This window comes from Halichoerus grypus, chromosome 1 (assembly GCF_964656455.1).
Source record: "Halichoerus grypus chromosome 1, mHalGry1.hap1.1, whole genome shotgun sequence".
Classification (NCBI taxonomy): domain Eukaryota; kingdom Metazoa; phylum Chordata; class Mammalia; order Carnivora; family Phocidae; genus Halichoerus; species Halichoerus grypus.
The window spans coordinates 69,145,102-69,168,506 of record NC_135712.1 but is presented as its reverse complement, the minus strand read 5'-3'; the positions used below and the strand labels follow the sequence as shown (position 1 = coordinate 69,168,506).

The 23,405-nt window shown below is 37.7% G+C and overlaps 1 protein-coding gene across 4 annotated transcripts in view; it reads left to right on the top strand.

Moving 5' to 3' along the window:
- Window positions 1–23,405, top strand: part of ZNF148 (zinc finger protein 148) — a 124,342-nt gene that overhangs the window by 94,109 nt on the left and 6,828 nt on the right. For all 4 annotated transcript variants that reach the window (XM_036071640.2, XM_036071637.2, XM_036071639.2 and 1 more), the window contains one exon: window positions 23,234–23,352. In XM_036071640.2, the coding sequence (XP_035927533.1) occupies window positions 23,234–23,352 (119 nt within the window). The remainder of the gene's footprint in view (window positions 1–23,233; window positions 23,353–23,405) is intronic.

The window sequence follows — 23,405 nt, the reverse complement described above, 5'->3', positions numbered from 1 at the left end:
AAAATTGAATGAAATGGATATGAAGGATATTTTTTTTTTTTTTAAGATTTTATTTATTTATCTGATAGCGAAAGCAGGAACACAAGCAGGGGGAGTGGGAGAGGGAGAAGCAGGCTTCCCGCCTAGCAGAGAGCCCAATGCGGGGCTCGATCCCAGGACCCTGGGATCATGACCTGAGTCGAAGGCAGATGCTTAACGACTGAGCTACCCAGGCACCCCAGATATGAAGGATATTTTAAAGGATGATTAACTATAGATGAAATTTAATAGCAGTTTAAACAGAAGCAACTAACAGTGAAAGTAGTAAAGGCTATTGGTTTTTAAATTTTTATTATGGTACCCTGGTTTTCAAATGAAACCCTACATGGAGCAACAGCAATAGTCAATTAGAAAACAAGGCAAGTGATTTCAAATGGTTTCCTTGGCTCTTGATGAGTTGACAGATGTTACCAATACTACCCAGTTGTTATTTATTCAAGGAGACAATGACAAGTTGGAAGTGACTGAAGAATTAGCCTTTGTGGAATAACTAGGCAAGAATATTTTCAAAATGGAATAATATGCTTTAAATGGTTGAATTACATGGTATGTGAATTAAATCTCAATAAAGATAGTTTAATTTCCTTAAAAAGAATACACGAGAAAACATTATTTCAGTATATAATACAAAGTGGAGTCCACTAAGATGTGTTAACAGCTGATAATGGGAGAAGTATGTGTGGAGCAGAAAATAAGAAAATGTAAAGCATTTAAAGCTTATGGGCTATTCATTGTATTACATGAGCAGTACTTTGTGGAAAACATTTGAATTTATTATGTGTCACTGAACCAATAGTGTCAACAGCAATCTTCATTTGGTGTGATGGATTTAACCATTATTGCTCCCATGAATTTTCGTCTGAGACATAAGTGAACATCCTGACTTACCCTACTGTATAGCAGTTTAATATGTTAGAATTGGTCGAGTTTCATTGGCAGTTTTTGAGTATAGAGCTGAGGTTAAATTTTTCTGAATGAGAAGAACTACTCGCAACCACTATTTTATAGAACACTGGAAAATGGCTTTGGAAATTAGCTTTTACTGAAGACTTGAGAATGTTTCTTAGTTAATTAAACCTAATACTACGAGGGGAAAACAGTGCTTATAGTGAAACTTCTATTGTAAAGTTGTTTTGACAGCTGCTAATGTGGAATCATAAAATGCTGCTTTATACACTTCCCACGTTGTTACAAGTTACAACAAGAAGCAAAATCTCCATTTCCACACACATATGGGGTAGATATGTTTTCCAGCCTCAAACTATATTTTCATCAGATTTTAGACCTTGATGTGAGTGCAAAAGAAATTTCCATATTTCACGACCATTAAACGGTAATTCTACCTCCTCTTCAGTTGGAAGTAATTAATCTGCAATGTAATGGCATGCAAAAGGCAAATATCAAGAAAAGAATCTAATAGAATTCTAGAAATGCCTTCCAAGTGATGAATGACTCTTTAATTAAAATTATGTTTTCCTGGATTAATGTCAGTATTTTGTGACAAAACAGTTTTAAAGAATATGTAAAATCTCATTACAGATAGATTAGCATTAGCAGATAAACATTTGTAATCAACTTTGACGATAGGGAACAACTAACTTTGAACCCCAATTCAGTGATATGCTACCTCCTCCCATAAAAAATAATTCCAGTCTTACCATTAATGCATCTGTTGGTCAAAGTTATATTCTATTATTCTGTTTTTCTGTTATTATTATATTATTATAAATTATATATTGTATTATCATCATTATGTGTTGAATCTCATCAGTAAAAATATGTGGAAATTTTTCTCTTTTGTTATATGAGTATGTATGCAATATCCTTGATTTTACCTCTTTACCCACAAAGCTTAATATATTTACTGTCTGGCTCTTTATAGACAAGTTTGCTGACTGCTATCAGAATTTATTCTTTGAATGTCCTACTCTCTCAGTTCTTAGACCTCTGCTTTGTTGATGATCTTGTCATTCATTCTACTTCACTCTTGGTCATACCTTAGGCTAGTGGCTACCAAACCTTAATCTCTTCATGATTTTCAAGCATTGCCTCCTATCATTTCTGTTGATGCCTTCTTATACTTAGTTTTCAACAGTCTTTTGTCTCTACTAGGACCTACAATCCAGTGATTCTACCTCCCTTTCACTAGCATTCCTTTTCCTCATCTTTTTCCTTTCCAGTTTAAATTCTGTCCTCATTTATCATAATCACTCTCTTGATACACTCATGCTTTTTGCTCTCTCTCATACATAATACTCACTTGGCTAAATGACAACTTTGGGAAATTTAACTCCTTCCATCTCTGGAATAAAACAGAAAGCTGTGCTGAATTAGGGTCACCTTAAATGTTAAGCAGGGCCTTTAATACCTGCTGAAAAGCATATAGTTCCTTAGTCCATTCAGTCTACCACTCATCTAGATGGGATCCGTATTTCAGCACATGGGCCAGTTCCATCTGCTACCTGTTAATTGTAATTAAAATTGTATTAGAACGTAATCGTAGGCATTTTTTTTTTTTTTTTAAGAATTTTTGTTTATTTGACAGAGAGATTGGGAGCATAAGCAGGCAGAGTAGTAGGGAGAGGGAGAAACAGGCTTCCTGCTGAGCAAGGAGCCAGATGTGGGGCTCAGTCCCAGGACCCTGGGATCATGATCTGAGCCGAAGGCAGACGCTTAACCAACTGAGCCACCCAGGTGCCCCGTAGCTATATCCATTCTTTTATGGAATATCAGTGGGTGTTTTCTCCCTACAAGTAGCAGAGTTGAGTAGCTGTAACAGAGATTGTAGGACTCTCAAAGCCTAAAATATTTACTATCTGATCTTTTACAGAAAAAGCTTGCCTACCTTTCTCCCTAATGAATATTTCATGCCTTCTCCTTTTCATAAACCTCCAGCATTTCCTCCTACTCTCTCACTTTCAGCTGATTGCCTGATTCCTGTTTCATTGAGAAAATAAAAATAATCAAAGGAAAACTTCAGTTAGTTCCTAGTACCTATGTATTCATCAATTAGTTGGGAAGTTTTGATTTTTTGGAGGAAGATGGGCTAATAATAGTGATTTATTTTATTTTGCAAAATAGCTGGGAATTTTTCTAATGTTTTGTATAGATACACATTTAAAGATGTTTAAATTTTCATTACCTTTTTCATCTTAAGGGAAATATGTTTTCTTGACTTCAGACTTCTTTTTTTCATTATTTTAAACTAAGGTACAATTTACATACAATAAGCTTTACCCGTATATACAAATGTATAAACATACATTTGTGTAAGCACCACCACAATCAAGCTACAGAACAGGGAGTGCCTGGCTGGCTTAGTTGGTTAAATGTCCGACTCTTGATCTCAGTTCAGGTCTTGATCTCACGGTCATGAGTTCAAGCCCTGTGGTAGGCTCCACACTGGGCATGGAGCCTACTTAAAAAGGGAGGGGCGCCTGGGTGGCTCTGTCGGTTAAAACATCCGACTGTTATTTTCAACTCAGGGTCGTGAGATCGAGACCTGTGTTGGGCTCTGTGCTAGGTGTGGAGGCTGCTTAAGATTCTCTGTCTCCCTCTCCCTCTGCCCCCTGCCTTGTGCTCTCGCTCTCTAAAAAGAAAAACAGATATAGAACAGTTCCATCACTCCCCAAAATTCCCTCCATATCTTTTTGAGGTTAACTCCTCCCCAATTCCCATCCTTTGCCTCTTTCAGAATATTCTATAAATTAAATCACATGGAAGGTAACCTTTGAGTCTGGCTTCTTCCACTTATCATAGTGCATTTGAGAGTCCTCGTTGTTGATGTATCAGTGTTTCATTCTTTATTTCTGAACATTATTCTGTTGTATGGATATACTGCAGTTGGTTCATGCGTTCTCCAGTTGAAGTATATTTGGGTTGTTTCTAGTTTTTGGTGCTTATGAATGAAACTTCTGTAAACATTTGCTATAAAAATTTGCATGCAGCTTTTTTGTGAACATATTTTCACTTCGCTTGGGAAACTACCTAGAAGTAGAATTGTGGATCATATCATAAGTGTATGTTTAACTTTTATACCATTTTGTCTTTTATAGTAACTTATGAGCCTTCCATTTCATCTGTATCCTTGACAGCACTTGACATTGTCACATTTCTTTATTTTTTTATTTTTATTTTTTAAAGATTTTATTTATTTATTTGACACAGAGAGAGACAGTGAGAGAGGGAACACAAGCAGGGGGAGTGGGAAAGGGAGAAGCAGGCTTCCCGCCGAGCAGGGAGCCCAATGGGGGGCTCGATCCCAGGACCCTGAGATCATGACCTGAGCCGAAGGCAGTTGCTTAACCAGCTGAGCCACCCAGGCGCCCCCCACATTTCTTTATTTTAGTTATTCTAACAGGTGTGGTTTTAACTTGCACTTCATTAAGGACCAAACATGTTGAGCATCTTTTCATGTGCTTATTTGCCGTCTCTGTGCAAATACACATATTTGGGGGATGGTTAAGTGTCTCTTTGATTCTTTTGCCCATTAAAAAAATTGGATTGTTTGTTCTTATTGTGAGTTTTGAGTGTTCATTATGTACTTATTTCAGATATGTGATATGTAGTTTTTTCTCCCATAAGATGTAATCTTTGGTGTTAGGAGTCTAGATAGTGGTTATCTTTTGAGAGTTTGGTGACCAGATGAGGCTTCATGAGGTGCTTAGAAAATGCTAGTAATGTTCTATTTCTTGATTATGGGTACTGGTTAAATGAGTCAGTGGACTTTGTGAAAATTCAGTGAGCTTTGATTATGATTACTTTCTCTGTGACTTTTATACTCCGGTAAAAAGTTTGCTTGCTGAAAATAAGAAAGGAAGGAAGAAAAAAATAATGGGAAGAGTTAGATAAAATCGACTGGGTGTTGGTAATTATTAAAGCTGAGGGATGGGTACATAAGTCCTCTTTATATTCTTCTCTACTTTTTGTGTATGTTTGAAAATATAATAATAATTAACATAAACTATAGGGACAGACAGCAGATACTCGGTTGCCTGAGAAGGAGTAACAGAATGACAAAGAAGGGTGAGAGGAAGGGATTATACAGAGTAGCAGGAAACTTTGTGGTTTTAGATGAATTCATTGTCTTGATTGTGGTGATGCTTTCAGAGGTGTATTCCTTTGTAAAAACTTACCAAATAGCCAAATAGTGTGGAAAAAAAACAACAAGAAAACCTAGGTTCCAACTCCTGTTCTTTTCCTGTAGTTTCCTGACACTGACAGACACTTAGTACTTGCTAAATGAATTGATGAAAGCCTGGGGTGCAACTTGCTATATTATTGGTCCACAGTTTGGGATTGCTTTGAGATAAACCATGAGGTAGATGTATTTGTTGCCGAGATGGCTTTTCTGGAGATGAAAGAATGCCACCAGGGTTTGTTCCTAGGCCTGATTTATTAGTACTGTGACTTTGGGCAAAAATTTCCTAGCCCGGCAAATGGGGATAATGTACTTAATTGACAAGAATAGAGTTGATTTAAGTGTAAGAGTGCCCAGCAAGTGTTTGGCACATAGTAGGTTGCTCAATAAAATGTTAAGATTGAAGACATAAATAAGACAGGTGTTCTAGGTTGGAATGCATTTAAGATGACACTTAAAAAAATAATAGAGTACTTGAGACAGACTACTTCATGCTGTGTTTCTAGAACTGTGGTGCTTGTTTGTTGTCTTTATTTAATTGACGGCTGAAATCAGAAAAGATAGCTGCTTGAAATTTCACTTAATTCTGAGTCACACTATACCTGGGTTTTTGCTTAAAAGTTCTGTTTATGCTCCTTGCCCACGTTAGAGAGCACCTATACTGTATTTCTCAAATGCATTGTAGGTGAAATAAAAGTGTAGGTTGCAGTTAATATGAAAAGGCAAATCATTTTATTGCAACAGAATAAGAGACAATTGTGAGGGTGGGCGAAAAGTCAAAAGACCCTGATTAGGGCTCAGATTAGGAAAACAGATTTTAGTGATGAAAAAAGTATACATATATATTTTTAAAGATTTTATTTCAGAGAAGGAGAGAATGAGCGAGAGAGCACAAGCAGGGCGAGCAGCAGAGGGAGAGGGAGAAGCAGGCTTCCTGCTGAGCAAGGAACCCGATGCGGGGCTGGATTCCAGGACCCTGGGATGATGACCTGGGCCGAAGGCAGACACTCAACTGACTGACCCACCCAGGCGTCCTGAAAAAAGTATATTTTTGAGAGAATGGTTCTTCATCTTTTGATACCGTAGTTAATTTTTTTTTAAAAAGGGAAGAAAGCTGATGGGCATTTGTCCAGTCTTATATGAAGATAATACCATAAATAAGAAAGAAAATAAGCTGATGATAGGTTTCTTTCTTTTTATGCAGTGCAGTATACGGGATTCAAGGTAGAGTCAGTTGATTTGGTAACCTCTTTATGTGTTTAATGTAATCTTCATTGTTGATCTTTTATTCTAGAGCACTTGTTTGCAGGAGGTAGCTGGAAAATGGGGGTTTATATTAAGTTCAAAATCAGATTAACATGTTTACAAAGTTAAGGTAGCGTTTACTTAGCTCACTGTTGTTTAAAATCTATTTTACGTTTTTAGATTTTTTTTTTTTTAAGATTTATTTATTTTCGAGAGAGAGCATGAGCAGGAGGGGCAGAGGGAGAGAGAATCTCAAGCAGACTCCGCACTGAGTGTGGAGGCTGACACAGGGCTCAATCCAAGGACCCTGAGATCATGACCTGAGCTGAAATCAAGAGTCAGACGCTTAACCGACTGTGGCACCCAGGCACCCCACATTTTGAGATTCTAACTTAAATTTCCTTTTGGTATTTTAATTTTGATTTTGTACTGCCTACATGTCATCATTGGGACATCAATTACTTAGTTCTAATATGCTTAGATATTATTACAAGCTGTGTATTGGATGCACAGTATACAACTGATAGAAAAATAAGGTGTGGAAATTGCCATAATTGTATTGTGTTGTTTATTTTTAGAATTAGGACAGTGTTTGTTTGTTTTTCTCATGATTCCTAGACCAACTCGTACTTAAATCTTTAAAATTGTGAATCGGGTCTGCCTGGGATGTTGCTCTTACTGGAGGTGATTGATTATTTTTCAGTGTTGTCTACTTAATAAGGCAGAAGTCTAAAACTTAAGTCAAAAAACAGCTCCCCACCTGTCATTTGCTGTTTCATCTTAAGGAAACTAGACTTAAAAAATTATAGTGCAAATGTATAATTTCATAGCTCCACAAAAGAAAAGAAGCCTAGAGGAGATGAAAGAACTTTTTCTTAATTTTCTTTTGTGGGGGAAGGTGATGACCCCAACTTGTTATTTTTTTAAATGGGCAAACATTGATAATGTTTCTTTCTTTTTTTTTTTTTTTTTAAAGAGAGAGCGCAGGAGCAGGGTTGTGGGGTAGCAGTTGGGGGGTGTGGCAGGCTGAGGGAGGGAGAGAATCTTAAGCAGGCTCCATGTTCTCACGACCCTGAGATCGTGATCTGAGCTGAAATCAACAATAGTCAGATGCTTAAGCTTAACCGACTGAGCCACTCATGCGCCCCTGCCAGTTTCTGAAGTTGAAAATGGCAGGAGTTGAAGTTTCTCCCTGACCTCCATTCTAGGGAAAGAAAGCCATTCTATTCTACTGGAAAGGTTGGTTTTAAAACTTCGCTACCAAGAAAAATTACTTTTTCCGTTAGTTAACTTAAGACTTCTGGTTTTTGTTTTTCTTTTTGTCCGTTTGATTTAACTGACATGTCTTCATGCTACTGTGGCAGCTTCACAGTTTTCATGTAATGACCTAATTTACACTTCATTGGTTGTAGTTTAGTCTCAGATTATTTCCTATAGAATATAGTTTCCGGCATAGTACAGGCAGCTCTGCATCATGCATGTCTGTTAGCGCCATTTTTCGAATAGCAGTTGCTCACTTCGTGTCCCTGTCATATTTTGGTAATTCTTGGAGTATTTCAGACTTTCTCATTATTATATTTGTTATGGTGATCAGTGATTACAATTTGCTGAAAGCTTAGATGATGGTTAGCGCTTTTTAGCAGTAATATGTTTTTAAATTAAGGGATGTGCTTTTTTTAGGCACAATGTTATTGCACACTTGATAGACTATAGTAGAGTGTAAATACAGCTTTTATATGCACTGGGAAATTTAAAAATTCATTTGACTCATGTCATTGTGATATTTGCTTTATTGTGGTAGTCTGGAACTGAATCCTGCAATATCTCTGAGGTATGCTCGTATATGCGTTCTTAGACTGATAAATGATCTTCATAACTTCCTAGAAGGACTGTATGCCAAAGATATATTTTCTAAATTCTCTATAAAGTTTTAAGCAAATAACTGAGTATGTGATTACTAACCCATGTATTTATTTCAATAATCCTCCATGTTTCCCTTTTCCAAAATTTATTGTCTAAGTTAAGGATGTTTTTTTTTTTTAAACAAGTGATTTTATTATTTTTTAAAGATTTTATTTGAGAGAAACATAGAGCACAAGCAGGGAAGAGAGCGAGAAGCAGAGGCCTTCTTTGAGCAGGGAGCCCGATGTGGGGCTTGATCACAGGACCCCTGAGATCATGACCTGAGCCGAAGGCAGACGCTTAACTCACTGAGCCACCCAGGCGCCCCTAAGTTAAGGATGTTTTAAACATTTGGGATATATAGTCCAGCCAATGGGTTGTAACTGTACTCAATATGTAAATATAATGATAATCATTTATTTATTAGCCTCTTCATTTCTATTTTTAATAACTAACATTTATTGAGCTATTAAAGTGTACCAGGTTTCATTTTTAAATTAGTTCCCACAGGTTATCTCATTTAACATTTGGTTCTGAAGTATGTTTTATTAATACTTTTACTTTACAGATAAGAATATCAAGTCTTAAGAGTTTAAATAACATGCTCAATTTCTCACAGTTAAGAAATGCTGAGGACCAGCCTTAAAACCCGGCTGGTCTGGCTTTAGAACCTGTATTTTTAAGTACTTATAATGCTTCTCACAATAGTGCCAGATCTTTTTTGGTTAGTGTAATACTTATTATTGTTGTAAATTTTGTTATACCTACCCTTTTTTATGATTTACTAAAGATGGATGATTCCTTCTGTTGTCCAGTATGTATTACTAGATAGGCCGTGTGAACTTTGTCATAGGTCAAATATTACCATAAGTATTTTTGACCTAGATTTTATGAAGACTTCATTATTAAAATAATTGCCGCTTTCATCTGATTAATCAGAACAGTAGATACCATTTCTAGAGTATATAGCACTTTGCAATTCACTATCATAACAGAAGTGGTTTGGGGGAGGAATTTTAGGAGAAAATGATCCTAGAGGAGAGAAAAAACATGATAGTTCTAGGAATTGCAAGAAGGCCACTTTGATTAGAGCTCAGAAAGTAAAGGAAGGAATTGTGAAGAAAGATTAGACATGAGAGAAAGGCAGGACCCAGTTTTTGTGTTTTCTGTTTTTTTAATTCTAAGAACAGTGGAAGGCCAGGGATAGTATTTAAAGATGATTAGATTTACTTACATTAACAAAATCTGGAAGTGGTATGGAATTGTAAGGAGAAGAGGGTGGATCCCAGAGAGACTGCTATTAGGAGGATATTATAGAATAGTCTAGTCCAGGGTATGATAGTGTCTTGAATTTGATTGATGACAGTGGGAAATGGAAAGAAGTGGGGAGATCTCGCAGGTATTTAGTAGATAGAAACCTTTTAATTAGTTGAATATGGAGAGGAGATGAAGAAAAGTTGTGTGGGCCTCTGGGTTGCGAAACTAGATGGATAGGAGTGCCATTCATATAAATAGGAAATCTGGGGAAGGACTAGCTGGGGGTTGAAGATCACAGGTTTAGTGTGGGGTATGATTTATCTGAGATCCCCAAGTGTTATTGAAGTGGATTGTTTGTTCAGTACACAGCTTGGATGTGTGGATTTGGAGGTCAGATTTGAGTATAATTAAAGCTATGGAAGTAGATGAGTTTCCCCTCTTGCCAAGGAAAAGAAAGAAAAAGCAAAAAACTTAAGAAGCCTTGAAGAACTAAAACATACCATGGTTGGAGGGAGGAAGGTGAGCTGGGAAGAGCACCAAGAAGGAATAGTCGGAGAAGCTGCAGGAGCATGGCTGCCATAGAAGTTAAGGGGAAAATGAGTTTAAAAAAAAAAAAAAGAAAGGGATCACTTGAGTTGAATGCTGTTGAGAGGTCTACTAAGGTAACTGAAAAGATTTGCAAGATGTGATGTGCAAGTACCATTTTGATGAAGTAAGTGCAAAAGCCAGATTGGAATATTTGAAGAGAAGCAGCATAGTTGAAACTGCTAACAATCAGATTAATATATCAAGCCATAGTGGGCTAGTTTATGCATAAAGACTATGTCCTTATCACTTGTATATAATTTGCCACAGTAATTACCCATATATTAGAGTAAGAATTCTTACCTGTAAGTAGCTCAATGTGAACAGTGTTAAAATTACTAGGGAGAAACATCACAGTAGGAAGAATCTGTGGTCTCAGTGGGTAACAGTTAGAAGAGAAACCCCAGGCTTCTTGGGTATTGGAAATTACCATTAGTGGAACACCTTGTTTTTTCCTCCCCTTGTTACTGCTTTCCCGAATTTTAAGTAGTATTTACAAACTTCTTGTTATTTTTCAAGTAAGCTTTTCCTCTTAATCTTAAAATCACTCAAATGCTATATAGGTTTTCTTTTTAGTAGAGGGGCCCTGGCCCTCAAGGGGAAAAACAATAAAGGGATTTTCTTCTAAAGAAATTTCATTTAAGTGTTTATTTTTCTTAGTGAAATATGTATCAGTCATTTTTTGTTTTCATTCAAAAAAAAATACCAAAGTACCAAAGTCAGGAATAAGATATAGAGCACATTATCACTACTTTGTTTGAGAATAGTAGCCAGCAAAAATACACAAAAATATTACAGGCAAAAAAACTATTTTTGCAACCAACATTATTTTATACTTGAAAAATCCATGAGAGTCAACTGAAAAATTATTGCAAACTAATAAATTCAGTAAAGTAGAAAACCATATACTTTGTATACACCCACAGTAGAAGATAGAAGAAAACACCTTATTTATAGTATCAACAACAAGAAATATGGAAAATCCCATATGAAGAAATCATTAAAACACTGTTGAGGACAAGAAACCAAATTTGGGTAATTGGGAGGAGGGCATATCCCCCTCCCTTTTTTGGTGAGAATGGTCAGCATCATAAAGGCTATCTTTTTTATAAGTTAACATAAACATTTCAGGCAGCGCTCCCTTTCCCCCACCCCAAATACTAGACAAGATAATTCTGAAATAATATGGAAAGTGGGTAAACAAAACAAACTAGAAGAGCAATGATGGGGATTAGCTCTACCAGATGATAAAGTGTATAATAAAGTCATAAAACGTTTTCATTCTGGCTTATGATAGTCAGACCAGTGGAATAGAATAGAATTGAAGGTCTAGAAATAGACCCATGGAAATTATTAGTATATGATTTTGATGAAGACGTGATCACAAAAAGTAGAACTTCTCAGTAAATGGTGTTGGGAAAACATAGTCATCTGGACCTCAGGATGAACCCAAAATGTGTCAGATTTAATGTAAAAGATGAAACCGCAAATGGGTCTTGAAAATATGGGCAGATTCTCTACATCCATGCTAACATTTGTGATTGTCTTTTTTATTTTAACTATCTTACTGGGTGTGAAGTGGTATCTCATTGTGGTCTTGATTTGCATTACCCTAATGAGTAATAATGTTGAGCATCTTTTCATGTACTTATTGGCTATTTGCATATCTTCAGAGAAATGTCTATTCAGATCCATTGCCTATTCTTAGATTATTTGTCTCTTTAACTGTTGAGTTGTAAGTGTTCATTTCATAAACTGGATGTACATCCCTTGTCGGATATATAATTTGCAAATAATTTACCCCATTCCCTAGGCTATCTTTTCACTTAAAAAAAAAAAACATAACATGGAAATTTATCATTTTCATCATGTTTAAGCATAGAATTTAGTGGCACGAAGTGCATTTACAGTATTGTGTGACCAAGCAAAACCTCTAACCATTAAAACAGTATAACTCCTTTCCTCCCTCTCCCAGTCTCCGGTAACCTCTATTCTACTTTTATCTCTCTGAATTTGCCTGCTCCAGGTACCTCATCTAAGTGGAATCGTTCAGTATTTGTCCTTTTCATGTCTGGCTTCTTTCATTTTCTTCAAGGCTCATCCATGTTGTAGCATGTATCAGAATTTTTATGACTGAATAATATATCATTGTATGTATATATCACATTTTATTTATGCATTATCTGCTGATGGACACTGGGTTGTTTCCATCTTTTGGCTGTTGTGAATACTGCTTCTGTGAGCATTGGGGTACAAGTACCTGTTTGAGTGAGTCCCTGTTTTCTCTTGGGTATGTACATAGGAGTAGAATTGTTGGGTCATATAGTAGTAATTCTATGTTTAACATTTTGAGGAGCTGCCAGACTATTTCCCACAGCAGCTACCTTTCTTCCTTTTTACTTTCTTGATAGTGTTTTTTTTTAAAGATTTTATTTATTTGTTTGACAGAGAGAGAGAGCACAAGCAGGGGGAGTGGCAGGCAGAGGCAGAGGGAGAAGCAGCCTCCCTGCAAAGCAGGGGGAGCCCGATGTGGGACTCAGTCCCAGGACCCCGGGATCATGACCCGAGCCAAAGACAGTTGCTTAACCAACTGAGCCACCCAGGTGCTCAAAGAACAAACGTTTTTAATTTTTATGAACTACATTGTATTTTTTGTTTGGTTGATTGGACTTTTGGTGTCATGTCTAAGAAATCATTGCCTAATCCAGGGTCAGGATATTTCTGTGCTTGCTTCTAAATGTTTTATAGTTTTAGTTCTCACATTTAGGCCTATGATCTATTTTGAGTTCAGTTTTGTATATGGTTGAGGTGTAGGGGGTCCAACTCTGTTCTTTTACATGTGGGTATCAAATTTGCCCCAGCATCATGGTTGAAAAGAGTATTTTTCCCCCATTGAAGTGTATCGGCACCTATGTTGAAAATCAGTTGACCATAAATGTAAAGGTTTATTTCTGAACTCTCAATTCTGTTCTTTGATATATATGTCTATCCTTATGCCATTACCGCCTATCTTACTAATTACTGTAGCTTTGTGGGTAGGTTTTGCAATTAGGAAGTGTGAGTCTTAGTTTTTCTTTTTCAAGATTGTTTTGGCTATTCTGTATCCCTTGCATTTCCAAATGAATTTTAGGATTAGGTTCTCAATTTCTGCTTTGAAATCTATAGATCTACTTGGAGAGTATGAACCATCTTAAACAATACTGAGTTTACTAGTCCATGAATATTATGCAGAATTAATTGAACTCTAATCAGTTCACTAATTTTCTCCTCTATCCTTTACTACTTTTGAGAAATGACTGTAACTTCTGACCTTGATAAGCTTTATCATCTACATTCTCTATTTCAAAATATGGAAGTATTATTTACTTTTTTCTAAAATATAACCTGTACTCTCCCTTTTCATCTTAGGTCCTCTGAGATCTTGTTCTTCTGATTATTAACCATAATATTTCAGTTTAATCTAGAATTTCATTTCTCTTCTTCACTGGCTCCTTCCTTTCTGGCTTCAGATAAATCAGTTTCCCCATCCTTATCAATACTTACTCTCTTGAATGGATTGCCTCCTCATTATTACTTCTCATCTCCTTTTCTTCATTTCTTTCACTCCCCAAATTTCTTAATAAGTGGTCTTCTTTTTTTTTTTTTAATTTTTTTATTGTTATGTTAATCCCCATACATTACATCATTAGTTTTAGATATAGTGTTCCATGATTCATTGTTTGTGCATAACACCCAGTGCTCCATGCAGAACGTGCCCTCCTCAATACCCATCACCAGGCTAACCCATCCTCCCACCCCCCCTCCCCTCTAGAACCCTCAGTTTGTTTTTCAGAGTCCATCCTCTCTCATGGTTCTTCTCCCCCTCCGATTTCCCCCCCTTCATTCTTCCCCTCCTGATACATTCTTCTTCTTTTTTTCTTTCTTAACATATATTGCATTATTTGTTTCAGAGGTACAGATCTGAGATTCAACAGTCTTGCACAGTTCACAGCGCTTACCAGAGCACATACCCTCCCCAGTGTCCATCACCCAGTCACCCAATCCCTCCCACCCCACCCCCCACTCCAGCAACCCTCAGTTTGTTTCCTGAGATTAAGAATTCCTCATATCAGTGAGGTCATATGATACATGTCTTTCTCTGTTTGACTTATTTTGCTCAGCATAATACCCTCCAGTTCCATCCATGTCGTTGCAAATGGCAAGATCTCATTCCTTTTGATGGCTGCATAATATTCCATTGTATATATATATACCACATCTTCTTTATCCACTCATCTGTCGATGGACATCTTGGCTCTTTCCACAGTTTGGCTATTGTGGACATTGCTGCTATAAACATCGGGATGCACGTACCCTTTCGGATCCCTACTTTTGTATCTTTGGGGTAAATACCCAGTAGTGCAATTGCTGGGTCATATGGTAGCTCTATTTTCAACTTTTTGAGGAACCTCCATACTGTTTTCCAGAGTGGCTGCACCAGCTTGCATTCCCACCAACAGTGTAGGAGGGTTCCCCTTTCTCCGCATCCCCGCCAACATCTGTCGTTTCCTGACTTGTTAATTTTAACCATTCTGACTGGTGTGAGGTGGTATCTCATTGAGGTTTTGATTTGGATTTCCCTGATGCCGAGCGATATTGAACACTTTTTCATGTGTCTGTTGGCCATTTGGATGTCTTCTTTGGAAAAATGTCTGTTCATGTCTTCTGCCCATTTCTTGATTGGATCATTTGTTCTTTTGGTGTTGAGTTTGATGAGTTCTTTATAGATTTTGGATACTAGCCCTTTATCTGATATGTCATTTGCAAATATCTTCTCCCATTCTGTCGGTTGTCTTTTGGTTTTGTTGACTGTTTCCTTTGCTTTGCAAAAGTTTTTATCTTGATGAAGTCCCAATAGTTCATTTTTGCCCTTGCTTCCCTTGCCTTTGGCGATGTTTCTAGGAAGAAGTTGCTGTGGCTGAGGTCGAAGAGGTTGCTGCCTGTGTTCTCCTTTAGGATTTTGATGGACTCCTGTCTCACATTGAGGTCTTTCAACCATTTGGAGTCTATTTTTGTGTGTGGTGTAAGGAAATGGTCCAGTTTCATTCTTCTGCATGTGGCTGTCCAATTTTCCCAACACCATTTGTTGAAGAGACTGTCTTTTTTCCATTGGACATTCTTTCCTGCTTTGTCAAAGATTAGTTGACCATAGAGTTGAGGGTCCATTTCTGGGCTCTCTATTCTGTTCCATTGATCTATGTGTCTGTTTTTGTGCCAGTACCATACTGTCTTGATGATGACAGCTTTGTAGTAGAGCTGGAAGTCCGGAATTGTGATGCCGCCAGCTTTGCTTTTCTTTTTCAACATTCCTCTGGCTATTTGGGGTCTTTTCTGGTTCCATACAAATTTTAGGATTATTTGTTCCATTTCTTTGAAAAAAGTGGATGGTATTTTGATGGGGATTGCATTGAATGTGTAGATTGCTCTAGGTAGCATTGACATCTTCACAATATTTGTTCTTCCAATCCATGAGCATGGAACGTTTTTCCATTTCTTTGTGTCTTCCTCAATTTCTTTCATGAGTATTTTATAGTTTTCTGAGTACAGATCCTTTGCCTCTTTGGTTAGATTTATTCCTAGGTATCTTATGGTTTTGGGTGCAATTGTAAATGGTATCGACTCCTTAATTTCTCTTTCTTCTGACTTGTTGTTGGTGTATAGGAATGCCACTGACTTCTGTGCATTGATTTTATATCCTGCCACTTGACTGAATTCCTGTATGAGTTCTAGCAGTTTTGGGGTGGAGTCTTTGGGATTTTCCACATAAAGTATCATATCATCTGCAAAGAGTGAGAGTTTGACTTCTTCTTTGCCGATTTGGATGCCTTTTATTTCTTTTTGTTGTCTGATTGCTGTGGCTAGGCCTTCCAATACTATGTTGAATAGCAGTGGTGATAGTGGACATCCCTGCCGCGTTCCTGACCTTAGGGGGAAAGCTCTCAGTTTTTCCCCATTGAGAATGATATTCGCTGTAGGCTTTTCATAGATGGCTTTTATGATATTGAGGTATGTACCCTCTATGCCTATACTCTGAAGAGTTTTGATCAAGAAAGGATGCTGTACTTTGTCAAATGCTTTTTCTGCATCTATTGAGAGGATCATATGATTCTTGTTCTTTCTCTTGTTAATGTATTGTATCACGTTGATTGATTTGCGGATGTTGAACCAACCTTGCAGCACAAGGATAAATTCCACTTGGTCGTGGTGAATAATCCTTTTAATGTACTGTTGGATCCTATTGGCTAGTATTTTGGTGAGAATTTTTGCATCCATATTCATCAGGGATATTGGTCTGTAATTCTCCTTTTTGATGGGGTCTTTGTCTGGTTTGGGGATCAAGGTAATGCTGGCCTCATAAAATGAGTTTGGAAGTTTTCCTTCCATTTCTATTTTTTGGAAGAGTTTCAGAAGAATAGGTATTAATTCTTCTTGAAATGTTTGGTAGAATTCCCCTGGGAAGCCATCTGGCCCTGGGCTTTTGTGTTTTGGGAGATTTTTGATGACTGCTTCAATTTCCTTAGTGGTTATAGGTCTATTCAGGTTTTCTATTTCTTCCTGGTTCAGTTTTGGTAGTTGATACATCTCTAGGAATGCATCCATTTCTTCCAGGTTATCTAATTTGCTGGCATAGAGTTGCTCATATTATGTTCTTATAATTGTTTGTATTTCTTTGGTGTTGGTTGTGATCTCTCCTCTTTCATTCATGATTTTGTTGATTTGGGTCATTTCTCTTTTCTTTTTGATAAGTCTGGCCAGGGGTTTATCAATCTTGTTAATTCTTTCAAAGAACCAGCTCCTAGTTTCGTTGATCTGTTCTACTGTTCTTTTGGTTTCTATTTCATTGATTTCTGCTCTGATCTTTATTATTTCTCTTCTCCTGCTGGGTTTAGGCTTTATTTGCTGTTCTTTCTCCAGCTCCTTTAGGTGTAGGGTTAGGTTGTGTACTTGAGACCTTTCCTGTTTCTTGAGAAAGGCTTGTATTGCTATATACTTTCCTCTTAGGACTGCCTTTGCTGTATCCCAAAGATTTTGAATAGTTGTGTTTTTTCACTGGTTTCCATGAATTTTTTTAATTCTTCTTTAATTTCCTGGTTGACCCATTCATTCTTCAGTAGGATGCTCTTTAGCCTCCATGTATTTGAGTTCTTTCCGACTTTCCTCTTGTGATTGAGTTCTAGTTTCAAAGCATTGTGGTCCGAAAATATGCAGGGAATGATCCCGATCTTTTGGTACCGGTTGAGACCTGATTTATGACCTAGGATGTGATCTATTCTGGAGAATGTTCCATGGGCACTAGAGAAGAATGTGTATTCCTTTGCTTTGGGATGGAATGTTCTGAATATGTCTGTGAAGTCCATTTGGTCCAGTGTGTCATTTAAAGTCTTTATTTCCTTGTTGATCTTTTGCTAAGACGATCTGTCCATTTCAGTGAGGGGGGTGTTAAAGTCCCCCACTATTATTGTATTGTTGTCGATGTGTTTCTTTGCTTTTGTTATCAATTGCCTTATATAATTAGCTGCTCCCATGTTAGGGGCATAGATATTTACAATTGTTAGATCTTCTTGTTGGATAGACCCTTTAAGTAGGATATAGTGTCCTTCCTCATCTCTTATTACAGTCTTTGGTTTAAAATCTAATTTGTCTGATATAAGGATTGCCACCCCAGCTTTCTTTTGGTGTCCATTAGCATGGTAAATGGTTTTCCACCCCCTCACTTTCAATCTGGGGGTGTCTTTGGGTCTAAAATGAGTCTCTTGCAGACAGCATATCGATGGGTCTTGTTTTTTAATCCAATCTGATAGCCTGTGTCTTTTGATTGGGGCATTTAGCCCATTTACATTCAGGGTAACTATTGAAAGATAGGAATTTAGTGCCATTGTATTGCCTGTAAAGTGATTGTTACTGTATATTGTTTGTGTTCCTTTCTGGTCTATGTTGCTTTTAGGCTCTCTCTTTGCTTAGAGGACCCCTTTCAAGATTTCTTGTAGGGCTGGTTTCGTGTTTGCAAATTCCTTTAGTTTTTGTTTGTCCTGGAAGCTTTTTATCTCTCCTTCAATTTTCAATGACAGCCTAGCTGGATATAGTATTCTTGGCTGCATATTTTTCTCATTTAGTGCTCTGAATATGTCCTGCCAGTCCTTTCTGGCCTGCCAGGTCTCTGTGGATAAGTCTGTTGCCAATCTAATGTTTCTACCATTGTAGGTTACATATCTCTTCTCCCGAGCTGCTTTCAGGATTTTCTCTTTGTCTCTGAGACTTGTAAGTTTTACTATTAGATGTCGGGGTGTTGACCTATTTTTATTGATTTTGAGAGGGGTTCTCTGTGCTTCCTGGATTTTGATGCCTGTTTCCTTCCCCAAATTAGGGAAGTTCTCTGCTATAATTTGCTCCATTATACCTTCTGCCCCTCTCTCTCTTTCTTCTTCTTCTGGGATCCCAATTATTCTAATGTTGTTTCGTCTTATGGTATTGTTTATCTCTCGAATTCTGCCCTCGTGATCCAGTAGTTGTTTATCTCTCTTTTTTTCAGCTTCTTTATTTTCCATCATTTGGTCTTCTATCTCACTGATTCTTTCTTCTGCCTCATTTATCCTAGCAGTTAGTGCCCCCATATTTGATTGCACCTCATTAATAGCCTTTTTGATTTCTACTTGGTTAGATTTTAGTTCTTTTACTTCTCCAGAAAGGGTTTCTCTAATAACTTCCATGCTTTTTTCAAGCCCAGCTAGTATCTTTAAAGTGATGATTCTAAACTCTAGATCTGACATCGTACTAATGTCCGTATTGAGTAGGTCCCTGGCAGTCGGTACTATCTCTTGTTCTATTTGTTGAGGTGATTTTTTCCGTCTTGTCATTTTGTGCAGAGGAGAATAGATTAATGAGAGAACAAAATGCTAGCAGGGTAACAACGTCCCCAGAAAATATACTCTAAACAAATCAGAAAAGACCTGAAGCAGTGGGAAAAGAAAGGGAAAGAGAGAAAAAAGAAAAAGAAAGAAAAAAAGAAAAAAGAAAAAGATAAAGATAAAAACAAACAAAAACAGAACAAAACAAAACAACAAAAACAGAATGTGATCAAATATGATCAGGCTGGTTTATAGATCAGTGCCACACACTAGATTTTGGGTGTATTTTGGTCTGTTAAAAGAAAGTGCCTCCCAAAATTTTAAAGAAAGAAAAACTTATATATGTATAAAAATAAGGGTTGATATGATGAAGGGATGGAATATGACTGTAAAGATGGAAATTATAAAAAATTTTATAAAAGCAATTGATAAGTTGTTTGAAAAAAGAAAGAAGAGGATTTAAAAAAAAAGAAAAAAGAAAAAAGGGAGAGAATGTGATCAGGCAGGGGAGTAGAAAAAAACCATACACTAGAGATTTAGAGTATATTTTGATCTGTTAGAAGAAACTATCTCAAAATTTTAAAGAGAGAACAACTTATATATATATGCCAAAAATACAGGTAACTACTATGAAGGGATAGAATATGACTCTAAAAATGAAAAATAAAAATGTTTTTTTAAAAAAGGGATTGATAAGATGGTTGAAAAAGGGAAAAAGAAAAATTCAAAAAAAGAAAAAAGAAAAAAAGACAGTTAAAAAAAATAATTAACTTTGAAAGACTACAGAATCATGGTAAAAAAGCCATGAATTCTATGTGCAGTATTCCCCTAGCGCTGGAGTTCTGCCGTTCTCATTGATCGGTAAACTTGGTCTTGGCTGGCTGTTCTTGCTGATCTTCTGGGGGAGGGGCCTGTTGCCGTGGTTCCCAAATGTCTTTGCCGGAGGCAGAATTGCCCCGCCCTTGCTGGTCCCGGCTAAGTAATCTGCTCGGGTTTGCTCTCGGGAGCTTTTGTTCCCTGCAAGCTCTCCGTACAGCTTTGGAGGCGGAGAGTGAAAATGGCGGCCTCCCAGTCTCCGCCCCGGAGGAGCCGAGAACTCGGGGTCCCGCTCCTCAGTGAGCCCCCAGAGAAAAGCAGTCAGTCACTCCCGTCTCCCCGGTCTCCGGCCGCACTCCGTGCTCACCCGGCCTGTGACTGCACCTTTCTATCTGGCACCCGACCCCGGGTGGAGTCTCCAAACCCAGCAGATCCCTGCGGTGCGCTCCCGCACCTCTCCTCCCCGGGGAAGAAGGTGAGTCTCCCCGGATCTGCCGCTTGTTGGGTCCCTGCTGGAGGAGCAGTGGCCCGACTGTGCCGCGGATCACGGTTTATGCAACCCCGAGCTGAGAGCCCGCGCCTGGGCTCCGTCTCTGCAGCCGGCTTCCCTGCTCCGATACCTGGGAGCTCTGCCGCACTCAGGCACCCCCGGTCTTTCTGTGACCCCGAGGGTCCTGAGACCACACTGTCCCGCGAGGGTTCCACCCCCCACTTAGCCACCAGAGTGACGTCCCTCAGCGGAGCAGACTCTAAAAGTTCCGATTTTGTGCTCCGCTCTCTATCACTTGCCAGAAGCGGCTGACGGAGGCCCCTCCCCCGCCGTCTATCCTCCCGAATATCGCCTCGGATTCACTTCTCCGCAGGTCCTACCTTCCAGAAAGTGGTCGCTTTTCTGTTCAGAGAGTTGTTGCTATTCTTTTCTTCGATCTCCTGTTGAGTTTGTAGGTGTTCAGAATGGTTTGATCCCTATCCAGCTGAATTCCTGAGAGGAGACGAAATCCAGGTCTCCTACTCCTCCGCCATCTTGCTCCGCCCTCCAATAAGTGGTCTTCTTAAAAAAAGAAAAGGAAAAGAAAGTTGCATTCTAAACAGAAAAAAAAAAAAAGTGGTTTTCTTTACCAGCTTCCATTGCTTCATTAGTTATTCACTTACTAACCCTTTGGCCAAGTGCCTTAACTTTTCTGGACTTCAGTATTTTTTTGTGAAATAAGTGAATTGGTCTCGATTAATTATGTTAAGCTCTCATTCTAGCCTCTGAACCCTTGGAGTTCTTACTTAAAACCCCAGTATACAGACGTGGAACTATTCTGTCCTGAAATCTAGGTGGCATGCTTAGAGCCATTTGCCACACCAACATCAGCCTTTGGGGTCTCTGTGGTTCTTTTAGCCCTAAAATTTGGTAACTCCATAGCAATTACAGAAGTCACTTTTTTTTTTTTTAAACAGAAGTTACATTCTTGAAAGTTTCAAGTAATTGTCACCAAATTAAATTCTCAGGCACCATTTCTCCTGGACATTTTATAGTAACTAAATTCTTAGTTTCTTTGTTATTTTCCACTACATTTTCTTTCTTTGGCTTTAATCACATACACAGTCTCTTTAAAAGTGTATTCACTTTAAATTCTAACACTTGCAAGAAGCTTTTCCAAATCATACCAGCTCAGTAACATTTTTCCCAATAATAATCCACTGTAATAATCATTTATGCCATTCATTTGGCATTTAAAAATTGTACAAAGTATCTTGAGCTATGTAAAGATAATTTTGACTCAGATTCGGACCAAAAGAAATGTGATCTAGTTGAATAGAGATGTACAAAATAATTATTGAGATGACAATGATAGTAATGAGTGCTATAGAAGAGGCTCAGATGAAGTTCTGTGGAAATTTAGAAAAGATACTTTTCCCCTGGAAGAGTAGGGCAAAGGATCCCAGAGGATATGGGTTGGGACTTGAAGGAAATGTGGCACCTTGAACACAAAGAGATGGGCATTTTCTTTTTTTAATTTTATTTATTTATTTTAGAGAGTTTATTGGGGGGTGGGGAGGGGTGGGCAGAGGGAGAGGAGAGAGAATCTCAAGCGGACTCCGCATTGAGCACGGAGCCCGTAGTGGGGCTCAATCCCACGGCCCTGATATCATGACCTGAGCCAAAATCAAGAGTCGGATGCTCAACCGACTGAGTCGCCCAGGTGCCCCTAGGTGGGCATTCTTGACTGAAGGAGCAGTGTGAATCTGCGGCAGAGGTAGAAAAGCACAAGATGGTAGGTATATTGATTTGCCTGGAAGAAAAGTTTTAAGAAGAGAGGTAGTGAGATCTAATGTTGTACAGGTAAACCAGAGCTGGACATAGTTTTATTAGTTGTCTCTTTATAATGTGTGTATCTTGTTTTCCCAATAACATTATAAGCTCTTTGAAGCCAAGTAACGAATCTTACACTTTTAATCTCTACGGCAGGGTTATGGGTAGAGGGCAAGTATTCAGTAAGATTTTGTTGAATGTATGTAACAGTAGCTTCCCAAAAAAGTATTATTCAAGATAACTTACTGTCACACCCTTCTGTTTACTGTGGTTTTATCAGTAAAAACTATTTTAGATCTCCACAGTAATGGTTCCTTATAGCTAATCAGTCCTTACGAAACTTTTAAAAATAAAATGGAGGGGATGGGGGCAGGAGTTGTGTGTCTGATTAGCAGTACTCAGTTTGATTCATTCCCCAAAAGGACATGAGAAGTGCTGGTTTGAGTTGAGAAAAAGGAGCAGTATAAACAAACCTTTTGAAACTTAGTCTCTAATTTAAGTTCTTTTTATGTTTTAATAAATTAGATTTTTAAGAATATTTCCTAGGATTCAGATTTCATTTAACCACAAATATTTGTTGAAAAGAAGTGAAGAATTGAAAAGGTGTACCCAAGAATTGTGTTGGACTATATATGGGTAACATTTTCTTTTTTCAAAAACTTTTCTCAAGTATTATTTGGTATGACTGAATAAAAAAGATAAAAAGCATCAGCTACTCTACTGAAACAGTGTTCACATTGCTGTAAGTTCCTGGTACTCCTGGTCTCCTTGGATTGGAAAGACTATGTTACGTACACACATAATAGAAAGGTAGGGAAATTGAGTATGCCTGCCTTCAGCCTTTTCTTTCCAATGGCACATGCCAATCTTTTATTTTTGTAGAGCAAAATATTTTTTGCAAATTAAATTGGAAGTTATATTTAATATAGGAGCAGAGTTTTTATCATTTAAAAAGAGCAAAGTATGACAGTTTTTTAGAGCCATTTATTTAGAGATTCTTGTAAAGTAATTCATTATTTTACAATATTTGTTTTGTTTTAAACTTTCTATATCATGTACTAGGTGAAAAACCATTTCGCTGTGATGAATGTGGTATGAGATTCATACAAAAATATCACATGGAAAGGCATAAGAGAACTCATAGTGGAGAAAAACCTTACCAGTGTGAATACTGTTTACAGGTAAGGGGTGGTTTGAAATGTTTGTTTTTGGGTTTTTTTTTTTTTTTTAAATC